Source organism: Leptonychotes weddellii, chromosome 11 (genome assembly GCF_054177405.1).
Source record: "Leptonychotes weddellii isolate Sample4059 chromosome 11, ASM5417740v2, whole genome shotgun sequence".
In the NCBI taxonomy this organism is placed as follows: Eukaryota; Metazoa; Chordata; class Mammalia; order Carnivora; family Phocidae; genus Leptonychotes; species Leptonychotes weddellii.
In genome coordinates this window covers 35,725,823-35,742,222 of record NC_138379.1, presented here as the reverse complement: position 1 = coordinate 35,742,222, position 16,400 = coordinate 35,725,823, and the positions used below count along the sequence as shown (strand labels likewise).

At 40.5% G+C, this 16,400-nt stretch overlaps 1 protein-coding gene across 1 annotated transcript in view; it reads right to left on the bottom strand.

The window, feature by feature from the left end:
- Positions 1–2,093, bottom strand: part of PIK3C2A (phosphatidylinositol-4-phosphate 3-kinase catalytic subunit type 2 alpha) — an 86,898-nt gene extending 84,805 nt beyond the window's left edge. The window contains exon 1 of the mRNA XM_081799240.1: positions 2,076–2,093. Coding sequence (XP_081655366.1) covers positions 2,076–2,093 — 18 coding nt within the window. The remainder of the gene's footprint in view (positions 1–2,075) is intronic.
- Positions 2,094–16,400: the final 14,307 nt, after the last annotated feature.

The following is a 16,400-nucleotide window of genomic DNA, read 5'->3' as shown; positions in this document are numbered from 1 at the left end:
AAAAAAAAAAAAAGAATTACATCCAATCCCACTGGCCGGAACTCACTTGCCCACACCTAACTGCAAGGGAGGCTGGGAAATGTAGTTGAACTGTGGGCCCAGAGGGAAACGAAACTGGTTTAATAACCAGCTAGACAGTCTCTGTTATGCCAACAATCAGATAAGTCTCTTGGTTCAAGCAGAGAGCTTCCCATTTGTTTTCAAAATATGCTCCTTAAGGAACTAAAACCACTTTTAGATGAGCTTAGTGCATGGCTTTTTCTTAAGGGAAAGATAATTATCTGCCTCTATGCTGACAACGCGGTGTTATTACCACTCAGCAGGCTCTGAATCTTTCTATATCATTAGGCTTGAGATCAACTCATCTTACATCCAAATGTTGTTTTTGGTAGCTGTCCTCCAACATTTAACTGATTTATTGCCAAAAAAAATTTGTACAGCACATAAACTATGCAGTTATCTGGAAAGTTAATTTCTTAACTTAATTAACTAAGGTATTCTCTTAACTAATAGAGGCTAGAATGATCTTTTTTTTTTTTTTTAAAGATTTTATTCATTTATTTGACAGAGAGAGAGAGACAGCAAGAGAGGGAACACAAGTAGGGGGAGAGGGAGAGGGAGAAGCAGGCTTCCCACAGAGCAGGGAGCCCGATGCGGGGCTCGATCCTAGGACCCCAGGATCATGACCCAAGCAGAAAGCAGATGCTTAACAACTGAGCCACCCAGGCGCCCCGAGGCTAGAATGATCTTGAACACACATGTGTGAAAGAAGTTTAAGGCCTGACATAGACATCTGTCTATGTGTTTAAGTGGGTCCAGATCTATTTTTTGAGGACAGTCTTAGACCCACTTCCAAATGGCAGTAGGATAGCTTACCTTTCACACTATCACACTGTAAGATTTCTTAGTTCTCTGGAAGAATGTCAGTCCTACCTTCAGCTCTATTGATTGTTGAAACAACTATTAATTAGCAGCAAAGATCATTTCCATTCTAGTTTCTTGCCAGAGAACCAACTTCAAACTCTACTGCACATTATTCATAAAAAGCTTAAGTGAAAGGAGTAATATTCTTTGAGGATTACTTGAAGAATAAGTAATCCATCCATTTCTCTAGACATTCTAAATGTTATCCCTGATTTATAGCTGCTAGAATAAGCTGTGTGGCTGGACTGGTACTTGTAGAACTGCTTTTACTGAGTTGCACTTTGGCTTTATACACTGAAGTTAGTTATAGGCAATGACCCTAGAAATCTTGCTCTTGTATTTATTATAGGGATATTGTTGAGGACTTTGACCGTTATGTCATAAGGTGACACATAATGAAGAAACATTTTTCTCAGAGCATAGTACAAGGAAGCTACATATTTTCTTAAAAGAACTATTTCATTTTTTATTATAGGGACATTAAATTTCATAATAGTTCACATTTTCCTATTGCTTTGTTCCTGGAAGCTCAGAATCAAAGATTCAGCCCAGATCTAGCTATAGTTTAGAACTGTATACATGAATTTTTTTGAATGTCAATTCTAACAGTTGACTTTAGTAGATTTTCCTTCTCCTGTTTGCCTTTAACTTCTCACCTCCACCCAATTATTTAACTCATTTATTTCCTGTTATATTTCTGTAAGTTTCTTTGAATCCTTTTGGGAACATATAAACTGTTTACATGTTTGAGAATGTATTTGCATGTATATGTCTGTATATAAAGTAATGCTCAAGTATTTGGAATAGCACACAAAAGATGTTGAGCTAGATGTTTGCCTAAATACTATTACTGAATATTTTTCATAAAAACAAGTTTTGCATTGGAATTTATGTTTCTTTCCCTACACTCCACTGTCTCTAACATTTGTCCTCCAAACCATGCTGCCAACCCCTGCCACCCTTGCTTTTTCTTAAGCTCTTCCCCACCTCTTCTGCTCCTCATTGCCAAATCTTCCTCCAAGGCTGCAGAACTTGCTGCTCTCTCAGCCTGGAACGTTCTTCTGTGATGAGCTCTTTCTTCATGTCTCCTCAGAGAGGCTTCCTAACCCCCATTCTCTTTAAAGCTGATGTCTGTCCCCTGCCTACCTCACCTCATTATTCTCCTTCATAGCGCCCTGTGTTTTTCTTCATAGCATCACCTTGTCTTCGTTTTATTAATTCATTTGCTACTTATCTGTCTCTTCCACTAAAGGGTGAACTCATGAGGGAAAGTACTGTGTTGTTTGCTTCATCTAGGTCTTAAGATGAATGAATGAATAAATGGTCCAGCCCAAGAAATGCAGAAAATCTCTTCTGACTCTTCTATACTCTAAAGATAGTTCCCTTTTATGAACTCCTGAATTTTCTCATGTCTGACCACAATCACTCACCACATTTAAAGGCTTTGATTCCTCTTTGTTTCCTGTTTCAGGATGGATTTCCTCAATCACATTGTGAGTTTTTAATAATTTGGCTAATGGATTAGAGGAACACTGAAGGTATAGTCAGTAATAAATGGATTTCAGTAAGGGATTTAAATAATATCTTGTGATATTCCTGAGGGAAATGGTGGCAGAAAGGCAAGAAGGGGAGGTAGAAAGGGAGCTTACATATATTGAGAACTGGGGAGGTAGAAAGGGAGCTTACATATACTGAGAACTGCTTAGATTAGGCAAGACAAGAACCAGTGAATGCAAGTGATAGGAAGGCGTGATTTCAGCTCACTTCTTTAATAATAAGGTTAAGTCAAGAATAGAATGAGTTTCCTTGGAAGGGCCATTCACTCAACAAAATGTATTGAGCACAATTTCACAGGCTAGGCATAGTCCTGGGTACCAGAGATGGAACGTAAATAAGACCTAGTCCCTGTTCTCACAGTATTGACAGTCTAGTGGAGGCTGGGAGGAATCTCTTTCAGAAAATGTTCTATTGGGCCTGGAGTCAGGGATTCTAGCCCTGGGCAGAGGCAGAGTCAAGGGGTGGGAAAAGGAAAGGAGTGAACATTTGTTGAGGGCTTACTGTTTGTCAAGCACCATTCGAAGCACCATACATAGCCTCCCCGTTCCTTAAGACCTGTAGATCTTTTTTTTTTTTTAAGATTTTATTTATTTATTTGACACAGAGAGAGAGATAGTGAGAGAGAGAGATCACAAGCAGGGGGTGTGGCAGGCAGAGGGAGAGGGAGAAGCAGGCTCCCCGCAGAGCAAGGAGCCCGATGCGGGGCTCCATCCCAGGACTCTGGAATCATGACCTGAGCTGAAGGCAGCAGCTTAACCAACTGAGCCACCCAGGTGCCCCAAGACCTGTAGATCCTTGAGGGGAGAACACTGTAGTGCTCTTGGGTTCCCTCGGGCACTGAGTGTTGCTGTGCACACAGGAGACACTGGGTACTCAATTGATTATGATATCATTCAAGTGCTTCAATGGTAATGAGACAGTAGTAGCATTCTTTTTTTTTTTTAAAGATTTTATTTATTTATTTGAGAGAGAGAGTGAGAGAGAGAAAGAGCACAAGAGGGGGGAGCAGGAGAGGGAGAAGCAGACTCCCTGCTGAGCAGGGAGCCCGATGTGGGACTTGATCCAGGGACTCCAGGATCATGACCTGAGCCGAAGGCAGTCGCTTAACCAACTGAGCCACCCAGGTGCCCGACAGTAGTAGCATTCTTATGCTTATTACACAGATGGTAAAATAAAAATTAAGAATAACAAAAAATGGGGCACCTGGCCGGCTCAGTTGGTGGAGCATGTGACTCTTGATCTTGGAGTTGTAAGTTTGAGCCCCATGTTGGGTGTAGAGATTATTTAAAAATAAAATCTTAAAAAAAAAAAAAGTAACACAAAAAACAAGCTAAATTTTTTGCCAGAGTCCACTTTTTACAGTTGTCATCAAAGCTGGATTTATACTTAGGACTTCTTGGCCTGTAGTCCCCGGCTTAGATTTCAAAGCCACACCTCTCCTTCCAAATCCGTGAGGTCACTCGTTGCTACATAGCCAGTCATTATAGGAATGCTGCAAAGCTGTAGCGACAACTATGGCACCTGTAATGAGAACCTTGATGGAGGGCGCCTGGGTGGCTCAGTTGGTTAAGCAACTGCCTTCGGCTCAGGTCATGATCCTGGAGTCCCAGGATTGAGTCCCGCATCAGGCTCCCTGCTTGGCGGGGAGTCTGCTTCTCTCTCTGACCCTCCTCTCTCTCATGTTCTCTGTCTCTCATTCTCTGTCTCTCAAATAAATAAAATCTTAAAAAAAAAAAAAAAAAGAACCTTGATGGAAACTCTAGATACTATTTAAATAGGCCACAAGTTTTGTTTCCTCTACCTTTACATAAATGACTTGATTTTTTTTAAGAAACAGGGAGATATTTTATTACATTTGATAACATTACCATAAGCCTTAGAAATGCTCAACTCCTGTAAGCACACACCCAAGGAACAGTGGCAAATAGGAATTCAAAGTAAAACTGGATGTTAATATGATGTCCGTCCCCTTGTTGCAAATCTGCACGGTTGGGTTAGAGGGTGTCGGTGCTCACTCCATGCCTCTTCTCTGTCAGGAACTTCCCACTTGTTGGATGCTTCGTGCTCGTATGGACACCACTGGCTCAATGGACACACACATATTGCATAGGAAGGGTAGACTGGAAGGAAAATACCCTATGATTGATAGTGGCTATTTTTACATGGCAGGATGTCAGTATTTTCAAATCTTCTATATTTGATTTTCTTTAAGACAGATGATTAGTGAATAAATACAGTAGGGTACTTTGCCTGGGATAGAATATATGCCCCTAATAAAGTTTGCTTTAAATAATGTACAAAGCCTTATGAAGGACATGATGAATACAGTAGCAGCGTATGTGGATCCTGAGAGAAGAAATGGTCTTGAGAGAAGTCAAGAAAATACTGTCACTTTACCTGATCTTCAAACAGGCAGGAAGGGTCATGGGACTCTGATTACAACATAGCATGTATTTTTAGTGTTTGCCCTTTTTTAGATCCACTGTTTCACATTGATTAGTTTCTCCTTAATTGGAAAGCCAAAGGCTCTGTTTCTCATTACTTTCCTGCTCCTCTCCTTTGCCTTACCAAGGAGGATGGTGCAGCAAAAGCTCAGTCCATACGCATTAACCACCCACATACATACCCTGTTGCCCCTGCCCATGTAACAAGCTCCCTGAGTAATGCCTGAGTAGCATCACCACTGTCCTGACCATTACTCTGTATCTCCTTCGGTCTCTGCCAAGAAGAACTTTCCAGTTCCAAGGCAGAGGAAGAAGCCCCAACTCTCCCCAAGGTCAACTCTACTTTTCTTTGTCTAAGGTAGAAACCTTATGTCATTTCTATTTTAATAGAATTAAGATATGAAAATCTGAGCTTATACATCCCAGAGGATATATATATAGTTTACTTGGTGCAGAGATTTTTGAGTCAGTCTATTACCAACTGATACCTGATTTGAAGGGCATTAAAGAAATGGTAACATCAGTTACAAACTGTATGGTAGCCAGCATATTTCTCAGCAGAAACTTTTCCTTTGAAAAAGAATTTTGTATTTGCCAATCAAAATGGATTTGAGAGATCTTCCATGAAAAGCTCAAGCCTTTTTCCATAGGTGTTTCTTTCCTTCCTTCCTTCACTCCCTCCTTCCTTCCTTCCTTCCTATTATTTTTATTAAAGTATAATTAACATAGTGTTATATTAGTTTCAGGTGTACAATATAATGACTCAACAATTCTGTATATCACTCAGTGCTCATCAAGATAAGTATACTCTTAATCCCCTTTATCTATTTCACTCATCCCCCCCACCAACCTCCCCTCTGGGAACCACCAGTTTGTTCCTGCATTTAAGAGCCTGTTTTTTTGTTTGTTTCTTTTTTTCTTTGTTCATTTGTTTTGTTTCTTAAATTCCACATATGAGTAAAATCATATGATATTTGTCTTTCTCTGACTGACTTATTTCACTTAGCATTATACCATCTAGGTCTATCCATGTTGTTGCAAATGGTGAGATTTCATTCTTTTTTATAGCTGAGTAATATTTTGCGATATATATACCGCATCTCTATGTATACCACATCTTCTTTAGCCATTTATCTACTGATGGATGCTTGGGTTGCTTCCGTATCTTGGCTATTATAAATAATGCTGCAGTAAACATAGGGCTACATATATCTTTTTGAATTTGTGTTTTCATTTACTTTGGGTAAATACCTGGTAGGGGAATTACTGGATCATATGGTATTTCTATTTTTATTTTTTGAGGAAACCTCCATGGTGGAGGTTTTCCATGGTGGCCACACCAGCTCGCGTTCCCACCAGTAGTGCATCAGGGTTCCTTTTTCTCCACATCCTCACCAACACTTATATTTCTTATGTTTTGATTTTAGCCATTGTGTAAAGCAATATCTCATTGGTTTTAATTTGCATGTTCTTGATGATGAGTGATGTTAAGCATCTTTTCATGTGTCTGTTGACCATCTGTCTTCTTTGGAAAAATGTCTATTCAGGTCCTCTGCCCATTTTTATTTACATATATTTTTAATTTAATTTAATTTTGTTTTATTTATTTGAGAGAGTGAGCGCACAAGCAGGTGGAGGAGCAGAGAGAGGGGGGGAGAAACAGACTCCCTGCTGAGCAGGGGTGATCCTAGGACCCTGAGATCATGACCTGAGCCAAAGGCAGATGCTTAATGGATAGAGCCACCCAGGCAACCCCCCTGCCCATTTTTAAATCAAATTATTTGTTTTTTGTGGTTTTGTGTGTGTGTGTATGTGTGTGTGTGTTGAATTCTCTTAGTTCTTCATATATTTTGGATATTAACCCCTTCTCAGATATAACATTTGCAAGTATTTTCTCCCATTCAGTACGTTACCTTTTTGTTTTGTTGATGGTTTCCTTTGCTGTACAAAAGCTTTTTATTTTGGTGTAGTCCCAGTAGTTTAATTTTTCTTTTGTTTCCCTCGCCTGAGGAGACATATCTAGAAAATTTTTCTGTGGCCAATGTAAAAGAAATTACTGCCTATGTTTTCTTCTAGGAGTCTTATGGTTTCAGGTCTCATACTTAGGTCTTTAATCCATTTTGAGTTTATTTTTGTATCTGGTGAAAGTGGTCCAGTTTCGTTCATTTGCATATAGCTCTCTAGTTTTCCCAGCACCATATGTTGAAGATACTGTCTTTTCCCCATTGTAAGTATTCTTGTCTCCTTTGTTTTAATTGACCATATAAGTGTGGGTTTATTTCTGGACTCTCTATTCTGTTCCACTGATGGATGTATCTGTTTTTGTGCCAGTATCATACTGTTTTGATTACATAAAGGAAGTAATTTTTGAAGCAGCATTTTACTTTAAATCCAGCAGGGGGAGTCAGATCCATGTTGATTAAAAACACCCCCCCCCCCCAAAATCCCTAAAAAATGCCTTCTAATTTCCAAAGTATTCTATTTCTACCTTTCTTTAGTGTCCCTGGACTGTTCTTTCTTCTCTGAGACCTTAGGACATAAAAATAAAGTTGAAATATGTCACAAGAGAAAACTTTCACTTTCTTGAGTTCTTTTGAAGGCACAAAATGTCAGTATTCCATTACCCATTTATCTAGTGTTGCTTACCCTGCCTGCTGGTCTGGGGCAGGAGAGGAGACAGCCAGAGCAGGAAAGAGTCAGACTAGTGATTGGTGATTGGGCAGCAAATAGGAGAGAGCAACTACCTTCAGGGAGGAAGAGATCTTTGAATTGGATCTTAAAGGACAGCATTCCTCAGCCAATCATGGTTGGAATTGGCACGCCAGACTCTGGGAATAATATTAGCAAATAACAGATGCAGTGTATTTGTAGAATTATAGATAGTAAAGGAGCATCGTTGTGAATAGGTAAGATAATTCTGGAAAAGCAATCTAAGTGGGGTTTATTTCAATGGTGTTGGATAATAGCTAACAATAATAACCAATATTCATGTTAAACAGATATCTAATATTCCACAAACACTTATATAGCACATACTGTTCCAAACGCAGCTGTAAGCACTTTACAAGTATTAACTAATTTAATCCTCACACAATCTGATTATTGTCACCATTTCTAAATGAACAACCTGAGGAAAAATGAGGTTGAATAACTTGTCCAAGGTCACACAACTTGAGAGGAGTAGAGCCAGTGTTTGAGCCCTGGCAGCCTGGCTCCAGAGTCTGCACCTGATCTAAATAATGGATCTGTGTTCTCTCCTTTAATTCTCAACAGCCGCTCTGTGAAGTCACTGTGCTATCATTGTGCCCATTTGCTATTTGATATTACACCCTTCTATACACGAACAAAAAAAATATGTTATTTCCCCTGTCCTATCACACAAACTGTGTATACCATACACACTGTTCTGCATTTGTTTTTAAAACCTAATGATAGGGCACCTGGGTGGCTCAGTTGGTTAAGCGACTGCCTTTGGCTCAGGTCATGATCCTGGAGTCCCGGGATCGAGTCCCACATCAGGCTCCCTGCTCGGCGGGGAGTCTGCTGCTTCCTCTGACCCTCCCCCCTCTCGTGCTCTCTCTCTCTTATTCTCTCTCTCAAATAAATAAATTAAATCTTTAAAAAAAATTAAAAAAAAAATAAAACCTAATGATAGGGGCACCTGGGTGGCTCAGACATTTAAGTGTCCTGATCCTGATTTCAGCTCAGGTTATCTCAGGGTCAGGATTGAACCCCTGTTGGGCCCTGCCTGGGGCTCCATGCTCAGTGGGGAGTCTGCTTCTCTCACTCTCCCTCACCCTCTGCCCCTCCCCCTGCTCTCTCCCTCTCTCTCTCTCTCTAAAATAAATAAATAAATATTTAAAACCTAATGATATATCTTTGGAAAGGTTGCACAGTATTTCTGTGTATGGGTGTGCTATATTTTGTTTAACCAGTCCCTTTCTGTTAGGTGGTTAACAGTCTTTTTGCTGTTACAAACAATGAATGGCAGGGCACCTGGGTGCCTCAGTCGGTTAAGCGTCTGTCTTCGGCTCAGGTCATGATCCCAGGGTCCCGGGATCGAGCCCCACATCGGGCTCCTGGCTCAGCGGGGAGTCTGCTTCTCCCTCTCACTCTCCCTCTGTGCCCACGCTCTCTCTCTCAAAGTCTTTTTTTAAAAAAAAACAATGAATGGCAATGAATAAAGGCTCTTGTGTATATGTCACTTCCCCCAGCTGTGAGCCTATCTGCAGGATAGATTCCAAGAATGTATTTGATGGTCAAAAATACCTGAATCTATAATTCTGATAAAAGTTTTCAAATTGCTCTCAGTAGAGGCAGTACTGATACAAACACCCTCTTGCAATATGAGTGTCTGTGTTTTCCCATTTCTTCACCAACAAAGGGTGTTAAGTGAAATTTGTTAGTGCAGGTTTTTTTTTTTTTAAAAGATTTTATTTATTTATTTGCGAGAGAGAGAATGAGAGACAGAGAGCATGAGAGGGAGGAGGGTCAGAGGGAGAAGCAGACTCCCTGCTGAGCAGGGAGCCTGATATGGGACTCGATCCCGGGACTCCAGGATCATGACCTGAGCCGAAGGCAGTCGCTTAACCGACTGAGCCACCCAGGCGCCCTTGTTAGTGCAGGTTTAATTTGCATTTCCCTTGTTATGAGTCAAGAATCATTTAACATTTCTTTCTTTGTGGACTGTTTGATTACAACCTTTATTTATTTTTCTGTTGGGTTGTTGAGCTTTATATATACATATATTCCAGCTCCTGGCCAAAAACCTATGTGTAATTTTCCAGGCCCAACTGTAGGCAATTGCAAAGCTTTAACTGGGCAGGCCTTGCAGGGGATGGCTGCCCCCACTCGACTTGAGGAACAAGCAGTGCCCTGTAGTCTCTGAAGGAGTTTACACTCAGGCCTCCCTGGCCAGCCATGGTCGTAAGCATAACTACCTATCTAGACCAGGAGCCTTCAGTTGGAAGTCTTCCTCAGGGGTCTCTGTTGAGGCCTCCTTATTGGTGGGAGAGAAGGGAGGGAGAAACCTTGAAGACACTTTACTCCTCTCTGAATCTCCTCTCTGAATTAGAACTCAATACTTTCCCGCTCTGACTCAGTACTTTTCCACTCCTAGCCCTTCTTTAAACCCTATCCACATTGTGCTGATTCACCTGTTCCATGGGAGAAAATGCAACAGGAGGGAGTCACAACTTTCTCTGCTTTCAGCCTCTTTTTTTTTTTTTAAAGATTTTATTCATTTATTTGAGAGAGAGAGAATGAGAGAGAGCACATGAGAGGGGGGAGGGTCAGAGGGAGAAGCAGACTCCCTGCCGAGCAGGGAGCCCGATGTGGGACTCGATGTGGGACTCGATGTGGGACTCGATCCAGGGACTCCAGGATCATGACCTGAGCCGAAGGCAGTCGCTTAACCACCTGAGCCACCCAGGCGCCCTGCTTTCAGCCTCTTGCTTATACTGTCCCAGTAAGTGATTAAAGGCTTGAGTGTTAGTCATTTTTGCCTCGTCGTCTTAATCAAGTAGTCTGACCATCTGGCAGCTCAGCCTTCTGGGTCAGCTGGGCCCTTGACTATACAAAAATACATCAACACATACACACAAGATCAAGATAGACAATGAGAAGAGAAAGCTGAGTTAGGATGACCAACCTCAGCATTAAGGGGGTTCCCAGGACATGGGACTTACACTGCTAATACTGAGCTTGTGGAGTACTTTCTTGGTTTTATTATTTATTTTATTTTATTTATTTATTTGAGAGAGAGAGCACAAGCAGGGGGAGCAGCAGGCAGAGGGAGAAGCAGGCTTCCCGCTGAGCAGGGAGCCTGAGGTGGGGCTCGATCCTAGGACCCTGGGATCATGACCTGAGCTGAAGGCAGACGTTTAACCAAATGAGCCACCCAGGCACCCAGACTTTCTTGGTTTTAAAACTGAATCACAACCAAAGAACCTAAGTGACTTATAGTGAATACATCAGCCTCTGACTTTTGCATTCCACTGAGAATATGAAAAGGCGACTCAGAAAACTAAAAGCAGAAAAGTGTAATTGAAAAAACCATGAGAACAATGGGGCATGGGAGCTCCAGAGGAGCTGGGAGGGGGGATTGCAAAGAAAAGTTATCAAAACATAATGTGTCAACTAGAAAGGTAAGAGTAAGTGTGGTTTGAAAGATGGGGCATAGGGACACCTAGGTGGCTCAGTCGGTTAAGCTTCTGCCTTCGGGTCAGGTCATGATCCCAGAGTCCTAGGATCGAGTTCCCTGTCGGGCTCCCCGCTAAGCAGGGAGCCTGCTTCTCCCTCTCTCTGCCGCTCCCCCTGCTTGTGCTCTCTCTGTCTCACAAATAATATCTTAAAAAAAAAAACCTTTTTAAAAATGGCTGCATGAGATTAATAAGTCAAATAATGCAGTTCTAAAAGGGTTATAAGGTCCTCATCCCAATCCTATCCCTCATTGCCCCCCAATCCTGCTCTCCGGAGGCAGATTTTTTCAACTCTTTTTAGTTGTTCTTCTGGCCCTTGAGACCGTAGTCCTAATTAATATGCTAATATTGTTATTTTTTATTATTTTTTCAGTCTTTATAATTTTGAAATCATGGCAGACACAGATTTAGCATTGTTAAACCATTCTCTTCTTCCACTTTTCCCGTCCTCCCAATGTAATTATGTAAAGATATTTAGTTAATTCAGTATGACTTAAGTGTAATTTACTACTGAGTACGTGTTGTACATAGATCATGTTTCCTTCTATATTTTTTTGCTTTCTCCAGAGTCAATAATTGCCTCATTATTTAATTTCCTCAATCTTCTATATATCTATTGCTAATTCTCTCCATATACCTCAACAGCTTCTCTTTACAGCTTTTATATAGTCCAACATATCACACGATTCATGGTCTCCACATCTTCCTAGAGATGCTCCTCCTGGAGACCTCTGTCCTCACATACCTCCAATCTAGACGTGTTGTTTTCTAAGCCTGCTATATAGTTGTTTAAGGACTTCCCTTCCAATACCCTCTGGGAATTGGAATTCCAGTAACTTAAAAAAAATTCTAAGCAAATTAAAATTTCATGTGAAAAACAATGTCTGACAGTAATTAGCTTTGGGTGCATCCTACTTGAGTTCTTTGGGTGGTGAGTTCTGGCCTCCATTTCTTCAGTGTGATGCTCCTTCCTTCACAGCACAGCTCCTTGAGGGTGTTACTGCTCAGGGCTCTCACAGTTACATAAGGGTAATAAGAACAGATGAAGAAGTATCTAGAGGAAAATATACAGTGTGCTCATTATCAAAAAGTTGGAAAAACAACAAAAATGTGGAAACAATGTGGGACAATAATCCCAACCCTCTCACATTCTCACAATAAAAGATAATCCCTGTTAACATCTGTGTCTATTTCTTTCTCATCTTTTTCTTTGGCCTGCATTTTTTTGTTGTTGTTGTGACCATATTGTATATCCAATTTTATGTCCTGCATTTTTAATAATAGTGTTATATAAATGCTTTTCTAGGGGCTTATAAATTATTCAGAAATATCATTTTAAAAAATGGCTACATAATAGCCTATCCAGTTGAAATACCATAATTAATAGATCTATTGTTGCAGCTTTAGGTTGTTACCAGTTTTCAACCATTATAAATAATGTTTTGGTACATATTTTGTCAGTAAATCTTTGCATATTTGGGATTCTTTCCTTTAGATAGATTTTTACTAAGTCAAAGGATATAAACATTTTTAAAGCTAAAAGATTTTTTTTCTTGATTATTTTTCTTTGAGGATGTGTATTCAGAGACTGAAACTCTTATACCTAAATGATCATGATCCATTTCATTGTCTTTACTGGCTATATTTGAATGCAGCTAGGACTAGGGCATTAGATTGTTAGCCATCTAGATTTAATTATGTACAGTTCAGGACAAAGAGAAAGATCAAAAGTCTTAGAAGATGACCAGACAAAATGGTTCAGAAATGCTACAGTTTATCAGTCCTCATGGTTCAGAAGTGCTCTGTCCTCTGGCACATCACAAAGAAAACAGCATATCTCTGGGCTTGTCTTTATCATCTCCCTCCCTCCTTCTCTTTTCCTTCCTTTCCCTTCTTTCCTTCCTTCCACAACACATTATTACAACAGCGCATCATGGAAATTCTAATAGCCTTACGACCTGGAGGATATGCTAAAATGTTATTAAACAGGATATTGTTCATGTTGTACACTTAGAACTAATACAATGCTATATGTCAATTATATCTTAGTAAAACTGGAAGAAAAAAAAGAATCCCGATTCCATCATTTCCCTGAGTCTTAAACTTTTCACCTTTCAGGCTGCATTGCTGGCTCCAATAAAGGGCTGGGCCCCCTCCTTGTGTTATAAAATTTCTCTCCCCATTAAATCCCACAAGGCAAATAGTGCATCTTTTTAACAGTAAGCTTTCTGAAGGTGGTAACTACTGTTTATTCATCTTTGTTTTTCCAATATGGAGCATCTTTATTTTCCCAACAGTGTAGGCACTCAATGATTGGAGTATCATACAACAGGATGAAATCTAACAGACTCTTTTAAGACAGGATTTGTTTTTATATCCTAGACCAGGAGAAACAACTCATCTGATCTAGGAAATCTATCTCTTTATGGAGATAGATCATCTACTGAGGACTATATCCAAGTACCATATTAGACTCTTTATAAACATTATCTCATTTAATTCTTATAATAACCCTATAATAGAAGGTATTACTAGTATCCCCAGTTTACAGTTGAGGTAACTGAGGTATAAGAAGTGGAACTACTTGCATGAAAATACACAGGAAAGAGGCACAGATGGAATTCAAGAAAGTAAGAGTCTGGGACGTCCGGGGTGGCTCAGTCGGTTAAGCGTCTGCCTTCGGCTCAGGTCATGATTTCTGGGTCCTGGGATTGAGCCCCGCATCGGGCTCCCTGCTCAGCGGGGAGCCTGTTTCTCCCTCTGCCTCTCCCCACCACTCGTGCTCTCTCTCTCTCTCTCAAATAAATAAATAAATAAAATCTTTTTAAAAAGAAAGAAAGTACAAGTCTACCATGCCATTCATCAAGGCGTTTTGGGTAGGGAGTGTGGTGACAGACAGATAAAGCTAGTGACAAAGATGGCAAGAACTATTATTTCTTCCAAGGACACACTAAAGCTATACAGTATCATAATGATCCCTTTCATTGAGTGACTACTGTTTTCTTACTCACTGAAAAACCTTGTTTTCTAAAATCCTAGGGTATCAGAAGCTTTGTTGTTGGAAATTATATCAGTAAAAGGGAAGCACCCTACTTTTGCCTAGAGGTTCTAAGTCCCTTTGAGACAGAGAGGCTCTCTTGATTTCCAACCTAGATGAGAGTTGCGGGTAAGTTCTTCACACAACATTCCTTATCTATCTTACCTTTGTAATATCCAAGGAAACAGGACCTTTGGTCCACTAGCAGTCCAAATCTGACATTCACCCATTTACAAATAGCCCTGTTTCACTTTGAACCTAATCAAAACACTGCTTCCCTCAATTACACTTAAAATTCTGTCCTTTCCCCAGATTCTATAATAATTCTGTTTTTCTTTGGTGAAATGCCTGATGGCTCCTTCAGTGTGCAGTCTCTCTCATAGTAAGCAGTCAATTAACTTGATTTTGTCACCTGTATGCTTGTCCCTGTGGTCTTAGCCTGACAGGTTTGAATCCAGGTTTGCCTATAGCAGAGTCTAATGTTTAAATGCCAGGCTAAACTGGAAATTATGTAGCTCTTTTTCTGTATTTATTGTCAATGCCCTTCAGCTGAAGACCAACAGGAACACTCCTATGGTTAAATAAATTTAGTTTATAAATCATTGCAGCAGGAGAGAACATATGCCATGAGGGACTGCAGAGCATCTCAGTAAGAGGGTGGTAGAAAGGACTCATTTAGGAACTGAGCTTTGGTTGAGTGAGTTTGAGGAAGCTACAAAGAAGAGGGAGTTCACTCTAGATTGAGTGCTTGTAGAAAGTAGAGACAGTTCTATCACTGAATATCTCAATAAATTTTATAGGACGGACAGACTAGAGCGAGGCTAAAGCTGTAATTAGTAAAACAGCATCAGTCATACCAGCCAGTACAGGGAATATTTGGTATTTTATGGCTTGGACAATGTTCTTGTTTTGTCTGTGTTCAGACATGATTATTGGAGTGGGCTTGTTTTTGTCTTCATCCATCATATTCACAGAGTGGCCTTGTCTGATGTTGGTGTTCTGTGAAACAGTTCATGTTCAACAGAACACCAAGACCTACCTGTGCATGCCAAGCCAGCTTATAGCAACTCCAAGGCCCAGCAACTGGTAGTACCAGGCCAATTCCTCGATGTCAAAGGATGCAATTTTTCTTTCTCAATACCTACATATATGTATGTGGGTATGCATGTGTGTACCTGTGTGCATGGCATAGATGCATAGCTCTATTAAAATCATTTAAAATTTCAAGTCTAAAATTCAAACAAAATGGGCTCCTGGGTGGCTCCGTCAGTTAAACGTTCAGCTCAGGTCATGATCTGGGGCCTTGGGATCCAGCCTCACTGGTGGGGTGGGCTTCCTGCTCAGAAGGGAGTCTGGTTCTTCCTCTCCCTCTGCTCCTCCCCTCTACTCGCACTCTCTGTCTCAAATAAATAAATAAAACCTTAAAAATAAAATAAAATCCAAAAAAAAGCAAACTGATACTTGGGATGTTTTCCATTTAACTAGGAGTGGCGTATATATTTATGGCTTGGGCATGAACTGTATTTTGTTTTGTTGTGGTGATTGTGTTATGTGCTTATATATTTATTGAATATGTAATCCAGGGGCGCCTGGGTGGCTCAGTCAGTTAAGCGTCTGCCTTTAGCTCAGGTCATGATCCCAGGGTCCCCTGCTCAGCAGGGAGTCTGTTTCTCCCTGTGCCTCTCCCCCCTCCATGCTCTCTTGCTCTCTCAAATAAATAAATAAATAAATCTTAAAAAAGAAAAGAATATGTAATCCATTCACATGGCTAAAAAAAATTTTTTTTAAAGATTTTATTTGACAGAGCGAGAGAGCACAAGCAGGGGGGACAGTAAAGAGAGAGGGAGAAGCAGGCTCCCCGCCGAGCAGGGAGCCCAGTGCGGGACTCGATCCCAGGACCTGGGATCATGACCTGAGCCGAAGGCAGAGGCTTAACCATCTGAGCCACCCAGGCTCCCCTAAAAAAAAATTTTTTTTTTTAAAAACCGAGGGAAAAGTCTCCTTTCTGTCCCATCTGTTCAATTCCCACACACTCCTGATAGGTAACTACTATTATTAGTTTCTTGTGTATCTTTCCAGAGTACGTAAGAAAGTGAAAATATTCTTGTGTTTCATTTTTAAACTTAAGGGGAACAGATAAACATGAAGATTTGCATCTTGCTTTTCCACTAATACATCTGGGAGATCCTTCTGTGTGGGTGGCTCAGTCAGTTAAGTGTCTGACTTCGGCTTACTTCC